Source organism: Tupaia chinensis, unplaced genomic scaffold, assembly GCF_000334495.1.
Source record: "Tupaia chinensis unplaced genomic scaffold, TupChi_1.0 Scaffold145685_1, whole genome shotgun sequence".
Classification (NCBI taxonomy): Eukaryota; Metazoa; Chordata; class Mammalia; order Scandentia; family Tupaiidae; genus Tupaia; species Tupaia belangeri.
This window is the reverse complement of record NW_006205542.1, coordinates 3,377,435-3,398,874: the sequence shown is the minus strand read 5'-3', so window position 1 is coordinate 3,398,874 and position 21,440 is coordinate 3,377,435. Positions and strand designations below refer to the sequence as shown.

General features: G+C 38.6%; 1 protein-coding gene across 5 annotated transcripts in view; it reads left to right on the top strand.

Annotated features, from left to right (window-relative positions):
- Positions 1 to 21,440, top strand: part of SLC17A5 (solute carrier family 17 member 5) — a 71,591-nt gene that overhangs the window by 15,340 nt on the left and 34,811 nt on the right. For all 5 annotated transcript variants that reach the window (XM_014584117.2, XM_014584118.2, XM_014584116.2 and 2 more), the window contains exons 4-8: positions 2,839 to 2,926; positions 6,487 to 6,573; positions 8,252 to 8,370; positions 16,865 to 17,023; positions 17,963 to 18,095. In XM_014584117.2, the coding sequence (XP_014439603.1) occupies positions 2,839 to 2,926; positions 6,487 to 6,573; positions 8,252 to 8,370; positions 16,865 to 17,023; positions 17,963 to 18,095 (586 nt within the window). The remainder of the gene's footprint in view (positions 1 to 2,838; positions 2,927 to 6,486; positions 6,574 to 8,251; positions 8,371 to 16,864; positions 17,024 to 17,962; positions 18,096 to 21,440) is intronic.

Here is a 21,440-nt window from a genome sequence, read left to right as displayed (position 1 = left end):
AGGAGAAAAGAAAAGAAAACCACTATTAAAATGGTTAAGATGGGCCACGCTTTCCTCTTGTACTTTTGCCTCCATTTATCTCATTCTATCATTGATTCCCAGACCTAATACCTATTTTACACAATAGACTCACAAGTGGCTTTGATTTACTTTCAAATTTGTTATTGATGGCACTTCCTCTTTATCATTTGTTCCTTTCTTTTTTTCTGATCCTCTAACTTAGAGGCAGATAATCTATGACTTTATGTAGCTATCTCAATTTAGTCCTGATCTCTCTGGCCTTTCTGTCATTTTTCAAAAAACTGTTATCCATGTTTATCTCTTTTTCCCTCCTCCTACAATTTTTATTATTTCTTAAAATTTGAATTCCTGTTTTTCTTTTCATTTCCACTTCTCTTGTATTCCATCATGTGCATCCCCATCTTTAAATAGTGATTTTCCCTTTGTAACTTTGAGCTTCTACCGGTAAAACCCAGACACTGGTTTATTTTGCTCTCTTGGATTTCTTTAACTCAGGCAAGATGGTGGCCTTTGTGTTTGGTGGAGAACATGAAGGTTATTTGAGAGAGGTTTTTGGTATAAGGCGTATGTGCTTGCTGGAGAAACAGAGAGACAGACAGCAAGAAACTACACACACACACACACACACACACACACACACACACACCCGGAGGGCATGGCCACACCACAATCCCTTCTCCTCCATTCTCCCCACAATCCCTTCTCCTCCATTCTCCTCTTGGGATTTTGGGCACACATGCACACATCCCTGACATGAATTTTAAGCCACTGGGTCTTGGACTTGAACCACAGTCCAGTGACATGGACTACAGAACCATTACGCCATCTGCAGGTCCCTGAATGTTATTTTATTTTATTTTATTTGGAGATGTTTTGCTGTAGGGCACATGCACTCACCAGAAAGACAGAGAGACAGAAAACGAGAAGTCACCCCTCCCGGGAGGAAAGGCCATGCTGCAATCCCTTCACTTCCATTCTCCTCACAAGATCTTGAACACATACGCACATGTGCCAGCCATGAATTTAAGTCACCGGGCCCAAGACTCGAACTGCAGTCAACTACATGGGAGTCCAGCAACATAGCTGTTAACGCCAACTACTGGTCCCACCTGAATGTTATTTTAAATAGCATTGTATCATTCTGTGTTGGAAGGAACACTGGACTGGAGTCAGAAAATCACAGTTTGAGGAATAGCTCCATTGTGTTAACATGAAGTGTTAAGGACATCTTGCTCTCCAGACCTCAGATCTTTCATATTTCCAATAGAACTAAAAATACCTGCCCTGTTGTCAGTCACAGGACAGACATAAAGCTTATACATGATAAGAGTTGCTAGAATACTTTGGAAATCACCAAGTACTATTTAAATTTAGATCTTTATCATTCAACTGAATGTGATTATTTTGTCCTGATCAATAGAGGTCTATGAAATTAACCCTTTTTGATTACAAAACAAAAATTACCCCTTCCATATTGCCAGGGTCCTCTTCACCTTACCTTAGTACAATATACTTTATGGTAGCATATTTTCTCCAACCCAGTATTGAATCTTCTTGGCTGATACATTCCCATACTTTCGCTTTCTACCGGTTTATGCTTCTAATTTAACATTAAAATAATTTAGCATATTGTGTATATTACTGCTGTTCTCTCAGGTGACCATTTTACTTCTAAATAGAAGTCATGTCTTTACTTATGTTCTCTCATTTTTCTGCATTCCTCTAGTATATATCACATGTACATGGCCTCGTCCATAAACTTAGGTCAGCCTCTTTCATCCCCACCTACCTGTCCACCGTAAATATATCTACTTTGTCCCTAGGGTTTTATAATAAGTTTTCCACAACATAAACTCTAAAGGCATTTCCAGACATCTTCAGTTTTATTTTGTGATGCTTCAGCCCGTAGATGACATAGAGTCCTGTCAGTATGCAGCGTAACCTAATCATCTTTACCTCCCCTTGGTACTTCTTCCTTCTTTCTTTTTTTGGCTTTTGAAAGAAGCAGCAGGAAGTGCAAAGGGTTAAAACATTTATTCTTTTCTCCATTAATGATAACATTAGCACTCATCTTTACAGCAATCATCTAAGAGAGGCATTATCTCTGTCCTACAGATGAAGAAACTGAAGTTTATGGAGATTAACTCATCTTTCGAGGTTACACAGTTAGTGGCCAAGAAGATCTTTGAATCCACTGCTTTGGATCAACCAAAACCTATTTCCCCCTGCTCTCTTGGGATATTTCTCATCTACCAAGTCTCTATGAGCTTTCCTACCTCCACATTCCATTCCCTGTCCATATCAGTCATTGTCATTAGTAGGTGGGCCAGTTATCATTAAAAAAAAGAGAAGACTGTAACCCCTCCAATTGAATTCACCATTTTTAATAGGACTATGCTTTTCCTGTTGAGTAAGGTCAATTTGAAATGTATTCCAGTATCCAAAGTTTTTAGAAGTTATATATTGGTAACATTCCCATTTCATTCAGCCCATTTATTAATAAAAGTGAATTTATTGATAAAATGAATAGGTAAAAATAACTTTGATCCTTTTATGTCATCGCTCAGTATATGCTTTTAGGTTTATTGTAATTTTTACTTGCAACCCTCAAACTAGTTCCCAAATCCATGAAACTTTGTTCAGATTTTCAAAGATTATTATGAGGCATTTTTTTCTTAACACTGTAAAGACATCTCATATAATAGAATCTGATTCTGGTTTGATTCTTTTCTAGAAAATTATTTCACAACAACCTATTCAACTTAAAACATTAGTAAACTATCTTTTATTTCATCAGAAATATTCTTTCTTCCTCAGGGTGTTACCTTTCCAGCTATGCATGCCATGTGGTCTTCTTGGGCTCCCCCTCTCGAAAGAAGCAAGCTTCTTAGCATTTCATATGCAGGTGAGATAACTAGCCTTCTAAAAATGTTTCTATAATATGTTATGTATATATGAACTTTGGGGGAAAAATGCATGCATGCTAGAATCAAGCAATATTGTATGCCTCTTATAAGGCACATAAGTTCACCAGAGAGGCAGAAGACAAGAAATCAGCTTTCAGTGGGGGATAGCCATGCCACAATCCCTTCTACATTCTCCTTTCGGGATTTTGGGCACACATGCACACACACCCAGTGTGAGTCTGGGACTCGAACAGTGGTCAACCATGTGGCAGTCCAGTGACATAACCATTTCACCATCTGCTGGTCCCTATTGAATGCCTCTTTTGAAAAAAAATTAAGTTTGGGGGCACAACTTTATTATTTTTCTTTGGCTCAACAGCATATAGTAATGTGTCTTAATTGACTATCATTTTCTCTGTCAGCCATCATTTATTTCAAAGTATTTTTGCCTTTTTAGATATTGGTATAGAGAATACTATGTTTAAAAACAGTCAAAAGGGGCCAGTAGATGGCGTGGTGGTTAAGGCACCGGACTCCCGCATGACCAACTATGTTCCGGACTGGTGACAAAATGAAGCTGGGTACATGTGCATCCATGTGTGTCCAAACTCCCAAGAGCAAAATAAAAAAGAAGTGATTGCAGTGTGGCCATTCCCCCCGGGGGTGGCGGTGATTTCTCACTTTCCCTCTCTGTCTTTCTCTGTCTGTCTGTGGTGGGTGCATGTGCTCTATGGCAAAAACCTAATATAGAAACAACTAAGGGCAGCTAGACATAAGTAGCTGGAAAATTAAGCACTTTTATCCTTAAATTGTGAATTTTTTTTAGAGAGATTTTTGCTGTAGCATGCATATACTCACCAGAGAAACAGAAAGCAAGAAATCACCCTCCAGGGAGGATGCCATGCCATTTTTCTCCATTCTCTTCTCAAGATCTTGGGCACACATGCACATGAGCCCAGCATTAGTTTTAAGCTGCCGAGTCCACAACTTGAACTGCAGTTGACTAAGTGTGTGTCCAGTGATGTACTTATTACACCATCTGCTGGGCCCTAAATTGTGGTTTTTAATTTGATCAAGTAATGAGCATATCTGACTCTCAATCTCTCTCATCATACATTTTTTTTCTGTGTTATTTGGCATCATTTTGATCTACAGGTAAGATGATGTGAGCTTTGTGTACATTATATGAATTACAGTTTTACCAGGTAACATAAGAACTAGCCTTTCTTCCATTAATTGAATTTTTAAAATTTGACTTGAAACTGCTTTTAAATACAATGATTGAAAAGGACCTCTCTGTGTTGACTTTGAAGGATCAGAGCAAACCAGTCATGCAAAGAGCAAAGGGAAGGGCACTCCAGCCAGTCAGAACAGCATGTACAAGGGCTCTCAGGGTTCCAAGACATGAAAACCCACCGTGGGTGGCTAGAACATAATGAATAAGGAAGATAATAGCAGAAGATGCAGTTAGAGAAATAGACACAAGCCAGATCATATCAGGCCTTACAGGCCACGGAAAGTCATGTTGATTTTATTTTTTTCAAAAAAAAAATACATTGAGGGAGACATTAGATTTTTTTGATCAACTGAGAGGCAAAATCCAATTTACAATTCAGTTTTATTGTGAACTGGTCTTTGAACTATGTGAAAATTGACATGATAAATCTGGCAAGTTCAAGAATAAGTACTGTCTATGGTTCCCCTTTGGATAAAGTCCCAACTCCTCAAACTAAGGGTCAAAGTTCTGTATTGTCTTTCCCACTTCATTGCAGCTAGCCTAATCCCTGGATATGGTGCCTGGCATGGAAAAACTACTCAACCTGTTTTTCCAGCCCTGTCTTCTCTTCCTCTCCTTTACCCAAGTAAAGTTCCCCAATCTATTCTTTCTTCTGCTTTCCTACTTCCATTCTTTCAATTAAACTGTTATATTACCTCCATATCTTCTTTCATACTTTGTTTCTTTGAGTCCAAATCTTTCCTATCTTTGCAAAGTCTGGTGTTGCTGCTTGCATTTTTTTCCTGACCACTGAAAGTCAGAAATAAGATCACTCATATTTGAACTTTCAGGTTGCTCTGTGATACTTAGCACTTCTTAACATGTAGAAATTACTGGCTTGTGACCCAGTCACAGTGACACAGTGGAGCACAACACTTTGCAATGCTGGAAGCCACTGGGAGATCAGGGTTTTGTTCCCAAGTCAACCTATACATGTTGGGCATACATACTTGCCCAAGCTGGGCAGCTGGAAGGGCTGGAGGAAGGATCATAGCGTGAAACCGTGTTGAGGTTGCTTTTGTGTATGTGTCTGTCTGTCTTTCTCTCTAATGAAAGAAATAAGTAAGTAAACTTTTTAGAAAATTACTCATTTTGGGGACGGCAGGTGGCATGGTGGTTAAAAGCTATGAATTACGACATGGATGATCACAGTTTGAGTCCTGGACCTCTGGTGGCTTGCTTGCTTGCTCTCTCTCTCTCTCCTCCTCTCTGGTCAAATTGAAATAAACAAATGACTAAATAAATAAATAAAGTTAAATAAAATAATTCTTTAAAAAAAGTTATTCATTTGGGGACCAGCAGTTGGCATAATGGCTATGTTGCTGGACTCCCATGTAGTCGACCTTGGTTCAAGTCCTGGACCCAGTGGATTAAACTCATGCCAGGCGCTAGTGCATGTGTGCCCAAGATCCTGAGAGGAGAATGGAAGAGAAGGGATTGCGGTGTGGCCATCCCCCTGGGAGGGGGGAGGGGGAGGGGTGATTTCTCACTTTCTGTCTCTCTCTTTCTGGCGAGCGCACGCATCCTATAGCAAAAACTCTCCAAAAGAAAAAAGAAATTAATTCATTTGTGCTTGTCTCCTATATAACACTTGAGACCAGAAACAATGTGTGATCCATCATTTTAGCTTCCACTACACCTACTAAGATGTCTTATACATTTGATGAATAAGTGAACATTTTTTATTTCTCTGAAACAATTATTTGTAATATATAAGGCAAATTAGAGCAGCAAATGATGTGAAGGTTAAGGTGACTGGATCCCATGTGTCTGACTGCACAGTTTGAGTCCTGGATGACTCAGGAGCTTGAAAAACATGCAAGGTGTATGTGCATGTGTGCCCAAGATCCTGATAGAAGAAGGGATGAGAAGGGACTGCTGCACTGCCATTCCCCCTGGGAGTTGACTTCTCACTTTCCTTCTCTCTGAGTATCTCTATCTCTGTCTCTCTAGCAACCACACATGTAGCAAAACTAAAATATAAATATATATATATATATATATATATTTATATATTTTATATGTGCATGTGTGTATATGTGTGTGTGTGCATATGGCAAGTTAGATTCTTAAAAACTTTCTTCTTTATGTTTTATATATTGTAGATTTTCTAGTAAATGATCCCTTACAAGAGGGAATTGTATATATTTATATGTGACTAATTTAGCTCCTATAGAATTTAAAAAGATCTTTCTTTTTATCTGTTACTTATCTTCTTTAAGGAGTAAACCTGCCCATTTGTTCATCTGTCTCCAAAGTTTATAGTCTTCTGTGTTGTTTTAGGAGCACAGCTTGGGACAGTAATTTCTCTTCCTCTTTCTGGAATAATTTGCTACTACATGGATTGGACTTATGTCTTCTACTTTTTTGGTAAGTTTAAAATTTTAACCAAAATTATAATGTAGCAAATCCGTAATGTAGTAACAGTTCAATAATTAGTGAAAAATATATATTCTAATGCCATTCAAGTAACCATTTCCTTAACCACAATTTTATAACACTTACTGATTTTCAAATTCATATGGTTAAAATGATCTAAGTGAATTATGACCTATTCCAAGTTTTTAATATTTCTCAATAGAAACTACTGTTGAATTCTGCATCCACGCTTTTTCTTTTCTTTTTTTTTGAGAGGTTTTTGCTACAGGGCACATGCACTCACCAGAGAGACAGAGAGACAAAGCAAGAAATTACCCCCCAAAGGGATTGGCCACACCACAATGTCTTCTGCTCCATTCTCCTCTCAAGATCTTGGGTATGCATGCACATGCACCCAGTGTGAGTTTAAGCCACCAGGTCCAGGACTTGAACCACAATCCACTACATGGGAGTTCAGCAACATAGCCATTACGCTAAGTGCTGGTCCTGCATCCACGCTTATTATCAAAAATTATTATCTTGTATTGTGTATTTTGAAAATATTTCTTCTCAAGGAAAATAAGATGCTCTCACTCCGTAGTTTTAATTTTCTTTATTTAATATTTTAAAGAATTATTAATTTAATTTTATTTATTAATTCATTTATTTTAATTTGACCAAAAAGAGAGGGAAAGTCAGAAAGGAAGCCAGCAGGTCCAGGGCTCAAATCATGGTCATCATATGGGAGTGTCCAGCGCTTTAGCCAGCACACAGACCTGCTGGGCCTGTATTTTTCTTTTTATTTAGTCCCAAGGCACTTCATTTCTCAATTTCATTGGCAGGATGATACACATTTCAAACATTATATTTTCACATAGACATTTCATGCAAGAAATATATTTGCAATCAAAACAAAACAACATATTGGATGATGAAATGGGGATTTTAATGTCTCTGTATTGACTAATATGCATGGTCTTCCTTCTGGAAAAAAAGAAATGCAATACACTGTAAAGTTATGTGTAATTCAATGTAATATAAACAAGATTATGATGATAATAAATAAATAAAAAGAGTAAAAAAAAGAAAAAAGAAAAACTACCTATCCCATGGAGCTTACTTTCTACAAGAGAAACAGATAAACAATAAACATGGTGAGTAGATAAATTGTATGGTATGCTAGGAGGTTATAAAGTGCTTTGGGAAAAATTTAAAATCCAGCAAGGTAAACAAGATCTGGTTGAAGAATTCTTGTAAAAAAATTTTTTTAATTAGGAACTGGAAAGAGTTATTAGTAATTACATTATTGATCATTCTGAATGGTTAAATTGGTTAGAATGTTTTACATATCACTTAAAACAAAAATTTTAAATATTTTATCCTAAATAAACCCACATTTTAAATGTCAAAACAACAACAAAATCAAATCAACAGACAAAAAACAGACACCTATGGAAATATATATTGTAGACATTAATTTTTATGTGGTTGAAAGTTCTTTTCTTCAAAAATCATAGAAAATAATTCAGTAATAGCAACCATTCTGTTAAAGCCTTGAGAGAAATTCAAAATGGAATCTAAACTGAAACTGATTTTACATTGAATTTGTGTTATGTAATTTTTTTTGACACATGTAAAATTGTTGTTGGTACATTCTAATTTTATTTAACTATTATTTTTCTATTTTAAGGTGTAGTTGGAATATTTTGGTTTATTTTATGGATCTGGTTAGTTAGTAATACACCAGAAACTCACAAGACAATCTCCCATTATGAAAAAGAATACATTCTTTCATCATTAAGAAATCAGGTATGGACTTTTGTATATTATAAAAATAATTTCACATCTTTTTTTTTTAGAATTAAGATACCAATGTTTTAAAAATATATTTCTATTGTTCATGCCTAGGCAAAGTAGAATAGGCAAATGAAATATATGTATGAAGTGTTTTCTGAGGAATTCCAATTATTTCTAGTTTAAAAACTGTGAAAAAATACATTTTAAGTAATTTTAAACTTTTACAGTAATGATTACAAGTAAATATTAAATTTGTTTTTCCTTAGCAGAAAGTAAAATGTATTATTTAGCTATATTCTAAACATCAATTGTTAGAAAACCTACTAATACATTTATATCTGTACTTTGAATGAGTGTGGTTTAATAAGGAAGACAGCACATTTATTATGATATAATACAGTGCACACCCCTTTGCTCTTCTATAGTATGTCACCTTTTTTAAAAAAAATTTTATATCTTATTGGAACTAAGTTTGTATCACTTAATCAAGCCAAAACTCATGAATAAAATCTGTCATAATTTAATATAGTATATTCTTAAGCCAGAGAAACAGAATACTTGCCTTTGTGTAAGATAAAAGAATAATGTAAAAGCATTAGGAAAAATTCAAATATATACTTCTATTTTTAGCATTCTTATTGACTTAAAAATAACTTTATTAATTTAAGAACATGAAATATTTCACATAAAACTCATGATTGGTATTTTTATATGTAGTATAATTGGGCAGTAATTTAAAAATTACTCATTTTAAGTTTTACATTTTTTGCTACAAAATCTCTCAGGCTGCTGAATTTTTAAAAATTTGATATCTCTTGGTCTTTTCCAAAGGCTGCCAAAACCTTAGAAGAAGTGAGCAATAATAATAAAAGAAAGTTACTTTGAGGGCCAGTCTCATAGCCTATTTGTTAAGAGGCTATGATTCTATGTGGCCAACCACAGTTAGAATCCTGGCCTGACGATCTGAAAAAACTTGTCAAATGTGTGCATGTGTGCCCCAAACTCCAAAGAGATGGAAAAATGGAGAATAAGGGCTTGTGGCAAAGCTACACCACATTGAGGGGTGCTTTCTTCCCCTCTCTCTGTGTTTCTCTGTAAGTGCATGTACCCTCTGGCCGTTAAAAAGAAAAAGAGGTTACTTTGAGATTTTAGTGTCCGCTATGATATAAATCAAATGAATCACCCACTCCTCATACCATAAAACAGATTAAAAGAATTTATTGCAATATGAGGTCTTACCATATGAAACTTGATAGGTTTTATCACTTTTTCTCAAAATTGACGCTTAACAGCTTGCTTTTTCAAGTATTTTAGTTTTATCATTTTTTTTTTTTTTGGGAAGATTTTTGCTATAGGGCATGTGCACTCGCCAGACAGACAGAGAGAGACATAGAGACAGAAAGCAAGAAATCACCCCCAGGGGGGATGGTCACGCCGCAATCCCTTTCTCCTCCATTCTCCTCCCGGGATCTTGGGCACGCACGCACACGCGCCCGGCGTGAGTTTTAAGTCACCGGGTCCCGGACGCGAACCGCGGTCGACTACGTGGGAGTCCAGCGACACAGCCATTATGCTAACTGCTGGTTCCCAGTTTTATCATTATTTTTAAGAATTTATGTAACTTTTTAGTTTCAGTATTTCTAAAAAGCTTGTGTACCTGATATGTATCTTTGTCATTATCCAGCCTAGGTTTTCTGTACGCTTTAGAAAAAAGAATATTCAGCAGCAAGAGGAGTTAGAAAGATTAGGTAGAACCCCAGATTGCATTGTTCTTAAATTTATTTATTTTTAATTGACACATAGTAATTGTATCTATTCATGGGGCACAGTGTGATTTTTCAATACATTTATACAACGTGTAATGATCAAATCACAGTAATTAGCATGTCCTTCATCCAAACACTCATCTTAAAGGCTGTGTCTTAAAGTAGATGATATAGTGCAAATGTCACAAAATAAAAATGTATTATATAAAACTCCATTTTAAAATCTTGGATCTAAAAAATGTACAGCATCTACTGTACTTCATACATTCTTCAAGCAAAGACTTTTTTGAGAACTTACTGCATCCCAGGTTCTTTGTCAGATACTGAGGACTTAAAAATGAATAAGAGCGGCGGGTGAATGAAGACATGGTTCCTGTGGGGCCTGAAGGAGGTAGACACGGAGGACAGAATTTCAATGTAATAGAGCCTGCATAATGCAGTGCTGTCAGGTACACGGTATGTCTTTTGAACAGAGAAGACAAGATGGGTCCTCAGCCAGCCTGGGACAGATGGGAAATAGTTAGTGGTGTCAGTGCCTTCTGGCCCGAGATGTCAGGAATATAGTTGCAGTTGAACAAAGCTGAGTTTCTTGTCTCACTGCTGTGAAGGAGAAAGCACATTACAAGGGATCATCAGACATCTCAGTAACAAGGTTGAGAGAAGTTTATTATAGTTTAGACTTGTATTAGGTGACTTTAGAAGAGTTTAAGGAAACAGTCATTTCCTCTGGGTTGACATTGTCAGAAAACAATAGGAATTCTATGATTATCTTATTTACTTTTTTTTTTACCTAGAAGGCAAAGCTAAAGCTGTAACTGGTAAAGATGTAGTGGTCATTTACATTAACTGGGAGAGGAGGATGTTTGCTCTCTGTTGTGATTTGTGGTATTCCTGCTTTTGTCTGTGTTCAGATGCGACTAGGGAGTGGTCCAATATGTTCCCTCATGCTCATAGAGTAGTTTATCTGAGTTCAACTGGAGAACTCCATGTTAGAACCAGACCATCTCACCTGAGAGCATCCAGGGACTGCTGCTCTCTTTCTCACTGTATTTGAAGAGTCTCAAGGGAAGTTAGAATTAAGCAAGCATATAGAGGGAGTATAGATGTGCAGATATTTCAGGCCAAAGGTTTGGCATGAGCAAAGGCCTAAGATGGAAAGTGTGATCATCTCCTCAGAAGTACAGTGATTCGGTGTTGTGGCACACACAAGGCAAAGGCAAGGAATGACAAGAGACAGAGGAGGCAAATAGAAGTCAGACCATGAGCATCTCCTCTGTCTCACTTGGGCGCTTAGACTTCATCCTTTAGACACTGGCTTCCCAATGCCAATACAGTGAAGTATTTGTAAGCTTGAAGTGACAGATTCAGGGTTCTAGTTTACAACAGATAGCTGATGCTGACTGGCGGAGCAAAGATCTGGGCAAGACAGTCAAGGGTTCCAGAGTGCTTTCTCAGTTATCTAGTCCCCCCAAAAGTCAATAGTTATAGCAGAAATGTGATTCCATCCTTACAGTTTTATGAGTTTGACAGCATATTTAGTTCTGTTTCTGATTCAGGAATTGCTACAAAAAGAGCAGTAAAATCTCTGGGGCACTCTGTGGTCGAGCTCAGAAGGCCAGCTCATGACGCTCATGGACGGGCTACCCATACGAGTGAGGTGTCAAATCATCAACTACTGCTCTGTTTGGAAGACCTCTTTTTAATATATTGCGGAAGAGCATTAACACTTCGTCCACTGAGTGTTCTTTTCTGTAAATCTTGTTTGTTTTTAGATTTGTTCTTAATTTTTGAGGATGGCATGTTTGGTAACTGTTTCTCTTTTCCTTTATATATTTTAAGGAGAGTATACAATCTGTAGAATTATGAAGTAAACTAAATGTGGACCTGGGTTTGAAATACTTAGTTGCTGTAAATTAAGAATATTTATTTATTTTTATTTTTATTTTTTAGAGGTTTTTGCTATAGGGCGTGTGCGCTCACCAGAAAGACAGAGAGAGACAGAGAGACAGAAAGTGAGAAATCACCCCTCAGGGGTGTACATGCCCCCAGTGTGAGTTTTAAGTCACCAGGTCTGGGATTCGAACCACTGTTGACTTTATGGGAGTCCGGCAACATAGCCATTACGCTAACTGCTGGTCTCAAGAATATTTATTGCATGCAACTTTTCTAAATCAATCTGCTGTTACTTATATTTGACAGGAAATTACTTTTTTGTGTGAGGTGGCGTGCACGCATGTGCGCTCACATACACACACACACACACACACACACACACACACACAAAATACTCAGATACGTGTTGAGTGACCTTTTCCTTCCCATAGTCTAGATTTCACACATTGAGAGTTGAGTATAATCGCTCAACTCTCAATTTTATCTCAATATTATTATTATTATTTTACCAACTATTAGGTATAATGAAGCCATGAAGAGTATGTTTACATTACTTGATTGACAAGTCATCTCTGATAGTCATATCTTAGAAACAATTGCAAGAGAATAATTTCTAGATCCAGAACATCATAAAAGGCCGTTTTATACTTTATTAATGTCTTACCTTATCCCTATACTGTTCTTTTTTTTTTTTTAAGAGGTTTTTTTGCTATAGGGCGTGTGCACTCGCCACAGACAGAGACATACAGACAGAAAGCAAGAAATCACCCCCCAGGGGGGATGGTCACGCCGCAATCCCTCCTCCTCCATTCTCCTCTCGGTATCTTGGGCATGCACGCAAATGCGCCCGGCGTGAGTTCTAAGCCACCGGGTCCGGGACGCGAACCGTGGTTGACTACGTGGGAATCCAGCAATGTAGCCATTACGCTAACTGCTGGTTCCCAACCCTATACTGTTCTTTATGATAGATTCTAGCACATGTAGCTATTACATTTTAACTTAAACTAATATAATTTTTCATTTAGTTCTTCAGTCACACTAACCATGTCCAAGGACTTAGTAGCACATGTATAGGTTATAGGTTATCATGTTGGGCAATGAAGATAATAGAATATTTCCACCATTGTAGAAAGTTCTATTGGACATCACTACCTTACACCCATGGAGGTTTTTTTGTTTATTTGTTTGTTTTAAATGAAAGAGATGATAGAATGGAGGAAGGAGGGAGGAAGAGAGAGGTGGTTTTTTTTTTTTTAGAGAGAGAGACTTTTGCCATAGGGCATGTGCGCTCACTGGAGACACAGAGAATGACAGAAAGACAAAAAGTGAGAAATCACCCCCTGGGGGGATGGCCATGCTACAGTCCCTTCTCCTCCAATCTCCAAGAAAGAGAGGTATTTTTGACAAAGTCTTGCCATGTTGAGACCCCTGCTGCCCCAGCCTCCTGTTAGCTAGGATCGCAGGTGTGTGCTCCTGAGCACTCCCTATTTAGGCTGGACCTACAGCACAGCATGAGGTCCCGGTGTTGGCCTCTCTCTTTCTTTTTCTCTCACTCAGAAGAAACTATGAAAGTTTCTTTTTTTTTTTAAGTATTGAAATTAATGATTTCATGTCACACATTTTATTTCCAGGGAGGATATGTGTTTCAGGTGATATTTATTTTCAGAGTTCAGATAAATTTAAGCTTGTACCTTTCAACATAAAAGTATGATTTCACCTCTTTCACCAATAGATTTCAAAGCCAAATAAAAAGAGCTATGTTCCAAATTCCTTCAGACTCTAAAATCTCTAGATTCTTCTTTTCCCTCCTCTGTGCCCTAAGCTTTTCAATCAAGTGAGAGAAAGCAAGCAGGTTTTTTTTTTTTTTTAATCTAATGTCTACAGCAGTGGGCCCCAAACTTTGCTGCACATTGAAATCACCTGGAGAAATCTTTCAGCCACACTGATGCCTATCTCCACCTACCCCCACCTATTTAATTGATCCTGAGTGGGACCTTGGCTCAGAGGGTTTGTGTGTGTGCACGCCTGTGTATTTAAATAATGAGAGAGAGAGTTGGAGAGAGAGAAAGAGTGGTTCCCTGCAGGGTCATTGCCATTGTCAGCCAGTTAGCTAGTGTTACAGGTGCTGTATCTCACCTGGCCTATCTTACCTCCTTTGGGGACCCGAACCCAGGCTTCGTATGTGGCCCTAGCCTTGTTGGCAACTGTAACTGGGCCAGCCTCGTAGCTTTTAAAGCTCAAATATCCAACAGTTTGGGAACCATTGTTCTATCGTTTCATCTGGGAAGCCTTTTTTTCTTTTTTTTATAGGTTTTTGCCTTAGAATGTGTGTGCTCACAGGAGAGAGACGGAGACAGTGAGAGGGAAAGTGAGAAATAACACCACCCTCCAGTGGGAATGGCCACACTGCAACCCCTTCTTTTCTCAGGATCTTGGACATGCACATCACACACAGGTGCCTGGTGTGATTTTGAAGCCACCTAGTCCAGGATTCAAACCGCAGTCAGCCATGTGGGAGTCCAGCAACGTAACTGCTACACCATCTGCTGGCCCCTATGAAGCCTTTTGAAATTTAGATTTCTTGTCCATACACTCAGTATTTTTTGTTTGTTTATTTTGCTTGGTTTTGTTTTGTTTCTTCTGTAGATCTAGGGTAGAGTGCAGGCACCTGTGATTTTAAAGTGTCAGAGGCGATTCTGAAGTGCAGCTGGAATTGAGAGCCACTGCCATAAAAGGATGAATGTTAGGCCAGCCATTGGCATTGTGGTTGAGGTGGCTAGATCCCACATGGCCAAATGCACAGTTCACATTCGAAACCCGACATCTTAAAAAACATGCCAGGCACATGTGCATGTGTGCCCAAGTTCCCAAAAAAGAGAAATAGCGAAGGGATTGCAGTGTGACTATCCCCCATGGGGGAATACATTCTTACCCCCTTCCCCCATCTCTTCGTCTCTTTCTGGTGTGCACCTTCTGGAAAAAATTTAAAAAAGAAGAAATGTTCATTCTCCTTCTCTTCCCTCACATCCCTCCTCTACATCTTTAATACATGGTGGGGAACACAGAGCATCTCTACCAAGGTGTCAAATCGAAGGTCCTTCGGGAAAAGGCCACAAGGAAATTAATACTGGTTCTCCCTTTTTTTGATATAACAGTGAACCCTAGAGGCAGAAACATAAATTACCCTTGCTTTTGAGAAAGAACAACGGAGCTTCAGTATATAGGAAATGTAAAAATCTGATGCCCCAGGCCAGTGGTGCTCAAGTTTTTTGATCATACAGCCCATCAATAGACAGGTGGGGGAACTCGCAATCGGAATGTATGTATATTTATTCACAAATCATCTGTACATACTACTGTACTTATGTACATCATGAAATATATACAAAAATTGGTTTAAGTATAAGAAAATAGTAGATACACATAAATTTTAATAGAAAGAACCTTTTTGCTATCACTTAAAAATTAGTAATAATTAGTTAATATGGTAAAAATGTTGTTTAGTGGGAGCAATATATTTGGATATGTTGTATTTGATAATCTGCCATTCTTAGTGAGGAAGCTGACAAGGGACCTATATATGAGAAAAAGTAACAGCTCTGTTATCTTCTTCGTGTTTACTGTTTTATTCTCTGGATCAGGCTGATCATGGCCTAGTGGTTTAGGGAGCCGAATCCCATGTGGTCATAGCCAACCAGGGTTCAAATCTCAGCCCCAGGGACTTGAAAAACACACCAGGTACATGTGTGTGCATGCCCAAAATCCCAACAGGATGGACAAATGGAGACGGGATTGTGGCATGATCATGCCTCATTTGGGGGATGCTTTCTTCCTCTTCTCTTTCTGGCAAGTGCACACACCCTCTGGCAATCAAAATAAAGAGAGAAAGCATTCTTTTCTGTTGACCATTTCTCTGTAGGAAGTTTCTGAAGACTGTCAATTTTTTGAAGTTTGTTTAATTAAAACTAACAAACAAACCCCAAGCCTACTGTAAAAGGGAGCATAAACAGTAATCTGCTGTAGTACCCAAGGCCAGTCATACAGGTGTCAATGCCATTATTAGCCCTTTGAATTGGGGAAATCACATGATATGTGGTCATCTGACACACACCAGGAACAACCTATTTATCACATATTAATAGTTTTTTTTAGAGTAAATTGAGTGTAAGTATAAATTCTATTATTTATGTATTTCTTCACCTCAGAGGATCACCTTGTATACCCCTGGGGAGCGTACACTATAATTTGAAGGCCACAACTCCATTATGAGGCATACAAAAGCCTTTAACTGCACGTCTTAAAATCATTTTACTTGAATAATAAATTCGCATAAGATGGTCCAGGCTCTTTACTCTTATGTCAGTCTTGGAACTTAATTATCAAACTATATTTTATAAATAAAGGAATCAATGCTGTAGATGACTTTCAGCATTCATAAGGAGTGTTTGTTAAGTTTATTTATTTATTGAGAGAGAGATGGACATCATCCCCACCAAGGTCTTAATTTTGCAGCCCCCTCCCACCTTCAGCCAGCCCTAGATTATGGGCAAGTGTGTGCCACGTGTACTTCGGTCTCCAGACGTGAACCAGAACCTTCTCCGTGGGTCAGACTTGCAGTGTCTCATTTTACCACTGCACCACCATCTGGCTCCTTACTCTTTTTTTTAATTAAAATATATTTATTATATATTTTGCTCTTTGATATTTGAAACTTGATTTGAAATTTTGAAGTTTACTATTCAAAGCTGATATTCTGTATATATTCTAGATAGAATTTTAGCTGATAAGGTACAGATCTAAAAATTAACACAGCTATAACTTATCCTAATTGTGCCTGTTTTCTTTAGCTTTCTTCACAGAAGTCAGTGCCATGGATACCCATTTTAAAATCACTGCCACTTGGGGCTATTGTAGTTGCACATTTTTCTTACAACTGGACTTTCTATACGTTATTGACATTATTGCCTACTTATATGAAGGAGATCCTAAGGTTCGATGTTCAAGAGGTAAGAAAAAATAACCATCTACTTCTTATATAGGCTGGCAATATATACACATACATACATACACACACATACACACACACACACATACACACACACATATATATAATCAAGTTTGTTTATTTCTTCTTTCTATGAGTGAGAAAGACAGAGTTACTGTAGTTTTAAGTTACAGAATTTTAAGCCACCGGATCCAGGACTTGAATCACAATCAACTACATGGGAGTCCAGTGATGTAACCATTATGCCATCTGCTGAGGTCCCCAAATTCTCTCTGTTAATCTGTCAAAAGATGGTCTTTGGATTAATTCAGAAACTATACATTGTATTTATGTAGTTTTCTGTATCTGTACTGAAAATTAGTTTAAGTGAAAATCTAAGACAAACTCTGTCCAATGGGGTGAATTCACAGGTTAATAAGACTTGTCTTCTCCCACAACACAAATTCCAAAGTAACAGTCAGTATTACCTTGAGCAGGGCTAGCCCCAGTGATTAAGGGAGCAGGATCCCATGTGGCCAACCACAGTTCAAACCCCAAGTCCAATGACTTGAAAAACATGCCAGACATGTGCATGCATACAAAATCCCAGTAGGAAGGAGGAAATGGGATTGTGGCATGACCATCCCCCAAGAGGATTGTTTTCTCACTTTCCCTCTCTTTCTCTTGTCAGTATGTATGCCCTCTGACAATAAAAATAATTACCTTGAGCAGACAGAACTATGGTGAGGCTTGTTTCCCTCTAAGACTGGTTCTTAGGGATTGCACTGAACTGAATCCCTTAATCCTTCTACAAGTCAAATTTACTTAATGTTATTATATAAAAGTTAATAGCCTCTTCCTGTGTGTTTCCTTTGTTTTTAAGTGGTGGTGGTTTATTTTGGTAAGTATATATTTTCTTTCCTTTCACCATAATTAATCTTACTCTTCTTATTTCTTCCAGAATGGATTTTTATCTGCAGTGCCTTATTTTGGCTGTTGGTTATGCATGATCCTGTCTGGTCAAGTTGCTGACAACTTAAGGGCAAAATGGAATTTTTCAACTATATGTGTTCGTACTCTTTTTAGCCTTATAGGTAAGTGAAGTGAATCAGGTTTTATTTTTAATTATTTACCATATTTGTAGTTATTAGAGATAGGGGGAAAAAAGTTTTACCATTCTTACACACAGTTTACATAGCTCTCAACACAGAACATTTCTCTGGTCACCAAAATGTGTGAGAAATGTTCCCCACACAAAACTAGTTCTTCAGCAGACACCAGCTGTGTGTCCTATAATTTAATGGAGTGCTCAGTTCTATAGGACTGCCCCTTCCTACAGCTGTCAATCAACTGTGCTTACCCACTTATTATAAAGGGTTACAAAGGCCACAGCTGAACAGCCAGCCATATGGAAGCGATGCGTAAGAGCAAGGTATGTGGGAAGCAGGAGGAATTTTCATGCCCTTTTAGGGGACACCATCTTCCAAGAACCTCCACAGGTTCTGCTTTTGGAAAGTCAATCCAAACCCAGCCATTTGAGTTTTTATGGGGGTTTAATTCCCTAGGCATGACTGATTAAATCATTAGTCACTGGCAGTTAACCTTCAGCCCCTCTGCTCCCCAGAGGCTGAGGATGAGGTTGAAAGCCCCATCATGATCCTTCCAATGGTGTCTTGGTTTTCCTGGTGTCCAGCACCCGTACTGAAGCTATCTAGGGACCTCCAGCTACCAGTCATCTCATTAGCATATACACAGGGTCTTCAACACGTTCATGGAAAATGTGTATTATGAAAAAAATCTATGTATGGATTTCAAATATTTTTGCACCAAAATAAACTCATACTTTAATTCCATTTTCCCATGCACTTTCTGAAGGCCCCTTATAAGAATTACTCTTCTTGGCCAGCAGGTGGTGTAGTCATGAAGTTGTTGAACTCCCACATGACCAACAGTGATTCAAGTTCCAGACTCAGCTTGAAATTCACGCCAAGTGTATATGCATGTATGTTCAAAATCCTAGGAGGAGAATGGAAAAGGGATTACAGCATGGCCATTCCCCCCATGGGATAATTTCTCACATTCCCTCTCACTGTCTGTCTCTCTCCTCTCTGGTGAGCACACATGAAATTTAAAATTTTTAAAAATCTATTTTTTAAAATTACTCTTCTTTTTTAATTGCCAAAGAACACTTAGAATCACAAGACAGAGAGAGAGGGAGAAAGCAGGCCAACCCACAGGCTGGTGGTCAAGGGAGCCAAATCTGACATGGCCAACCATGTGGTTCGAGTCCCAGACCCGGTCGGGACCAGCAGTTAGCATAATGGCTATGTCACTGGACTCCCATGTAGTCGACCACAGTTTGAGTCCCAGACCTGGTGGCTGAAACTCACGCCGGGCACATGTGCGTGCATGCTCAAGATCCTGAGAGGAGAATGGAGGAGAAAGGATTGCGGCATGGCCACCCCCCAGGGGGTGATTTCTCGCTTTCTGTCTCCCTGTCCCTCTCCATTTGTCTGGCGAGCGCACACGCCCTATAGCAAAAACCTCTCCAAAAAAAAGAAAAAAAACACACACACACATTGGTCATATATCCATGTATGCCAAATATCCTGACACAGTGAAGAAATGGAAAAAAAATTGCAGGTAAATTGCATTTACCTTGGTGGGTGCTTTCTTTCTCTCCCTTTCTTCCTCTGTCTCTTTGTCTTTTTTTGGCAAGCACATCTGCCTTCCGGTAATTTTTTTTTTAATTTTTCTAAAAGAGAGAAAGTGCCCCCTCAAGTGGGGCATTGTCATGCCATGATTCATTTTTCCATTTCTCCATCCTGTCAGGATTTGGGGTACACACACACACATTGGCACATTTTTTAGGCTGCTGGAACCAGGTCTCAAACCACGGTCAATCACGTGGGATCTGGCTTCCTTAACCATTAGGCTATGGGGCCAGTCCAAAAGACACTCTAATCACTCCAGAGATTCCAATGATTTTAGGAGCTGTATGCCAAGAACCAAGAGCAAGGACCAAATATGTATTTGTTATTATGTCGCAGTATCACTACAGTACAGGCAAAACAAAAATTATATTAGTCGTTTATTTTCAGATAGTAAAACATTTTGATGCAGTTAGCATTTCTGTAAAAATAGTTCTTTTTAAACCATGACTTTTGAGGATTGAGATTTATAACATCCTATTATCTTCATCATAGTTTACAACTATAAAAAATGACTTATTTGCTGAGCATTATCCCCAGGATTTTATAAATCTCTCTTTAAAAAAATTTTTTTAAAAAGACACGTGCACTCATAGGAAAGAGACAGAGAGAGAGAGGGAAAGTGAGGAAGCGTCACCCCATCTGGGGTGGTCACACCACAGTCCCTTCTCCATTTCTACCTCCTTTTGAAATTTCGGACATGCACATACATGCACCTAGCATGTTTTTCTGCCACAAGGTCCAGAATTTAAATCATACAGTTGGCCATGTGGGAATCCAGCTGTCTTTTCCACCATGCTGCCAGCTGGTCTAGTTTTTGGTTTTGTTTCCTTTTTTTAGCTTTTCTATAGCGTGCTTGCATTTGCCAGAGAGAGATAGAGAGAAAGTGGGAAATCCCACACCCAGGGGAGATACCACAGTGCACTCACTCCCTTCTCTTCCATTCGCCTCTCAGGATTTTAGGCATACATGCACATACACCCCATGTGTTTTTCACACCACTGGGCCCAGGACTCAAGCCACACAGTTGGCCATGTGGGATCCAGCTGCCTTTACTACCATGCCACTAGTTGGTCTAGTTTTTTATTTTTTATTTTTTTATTTTTTTGTTAGTTTTGCTGTAGAGCACTTGCTCTCACCAGAGAGAGACAAAGGGAAAGTGAGAAATCCCTCTCCCAGAAGGGATGGCCACACTCTAATCCCTTCTCTTTCATTCTTTTCTCAGGATTTTGGAGCACACTTGCACATGCATCCAATATGTTTTTTGGTTTTTTTGAGAGGGATTTTTTTTTTTTGGTATAGGGTGCATTCGCTCGCCAGACAGAGAGAGACATAGAGACAAAAAGCGAGAAATCACCCCCCAGGGGGGATGGTCATGCAGCAGTCCCTTCTCCTCCATTCTCCTCTCGGGATCTTGGGCACGCACGCACATGCACCCGGCGTGAGTTTTAAGCCACTGGGGCTGGGACGAGAACCGCGGTCAGCTAGGTGGGAGTCCAGCGACATAACCATTACGCTAACTGCTGGTTCCCCGTCCAACATGTTTTTCAAGCCACCAGGTCCAGCATTCAAACGATGCTGTCAGCCATAACCAGTGCCTTAACCTCCATGCCACTGCTGGCCCCAATTGTTTTTAACTATAATGTATTTTAAAGCCTTTATTTTTTTCCTAAGTGAATACATTTTTAACTTCAATCCAAAATTATTTACTAACATTATTATATCAAC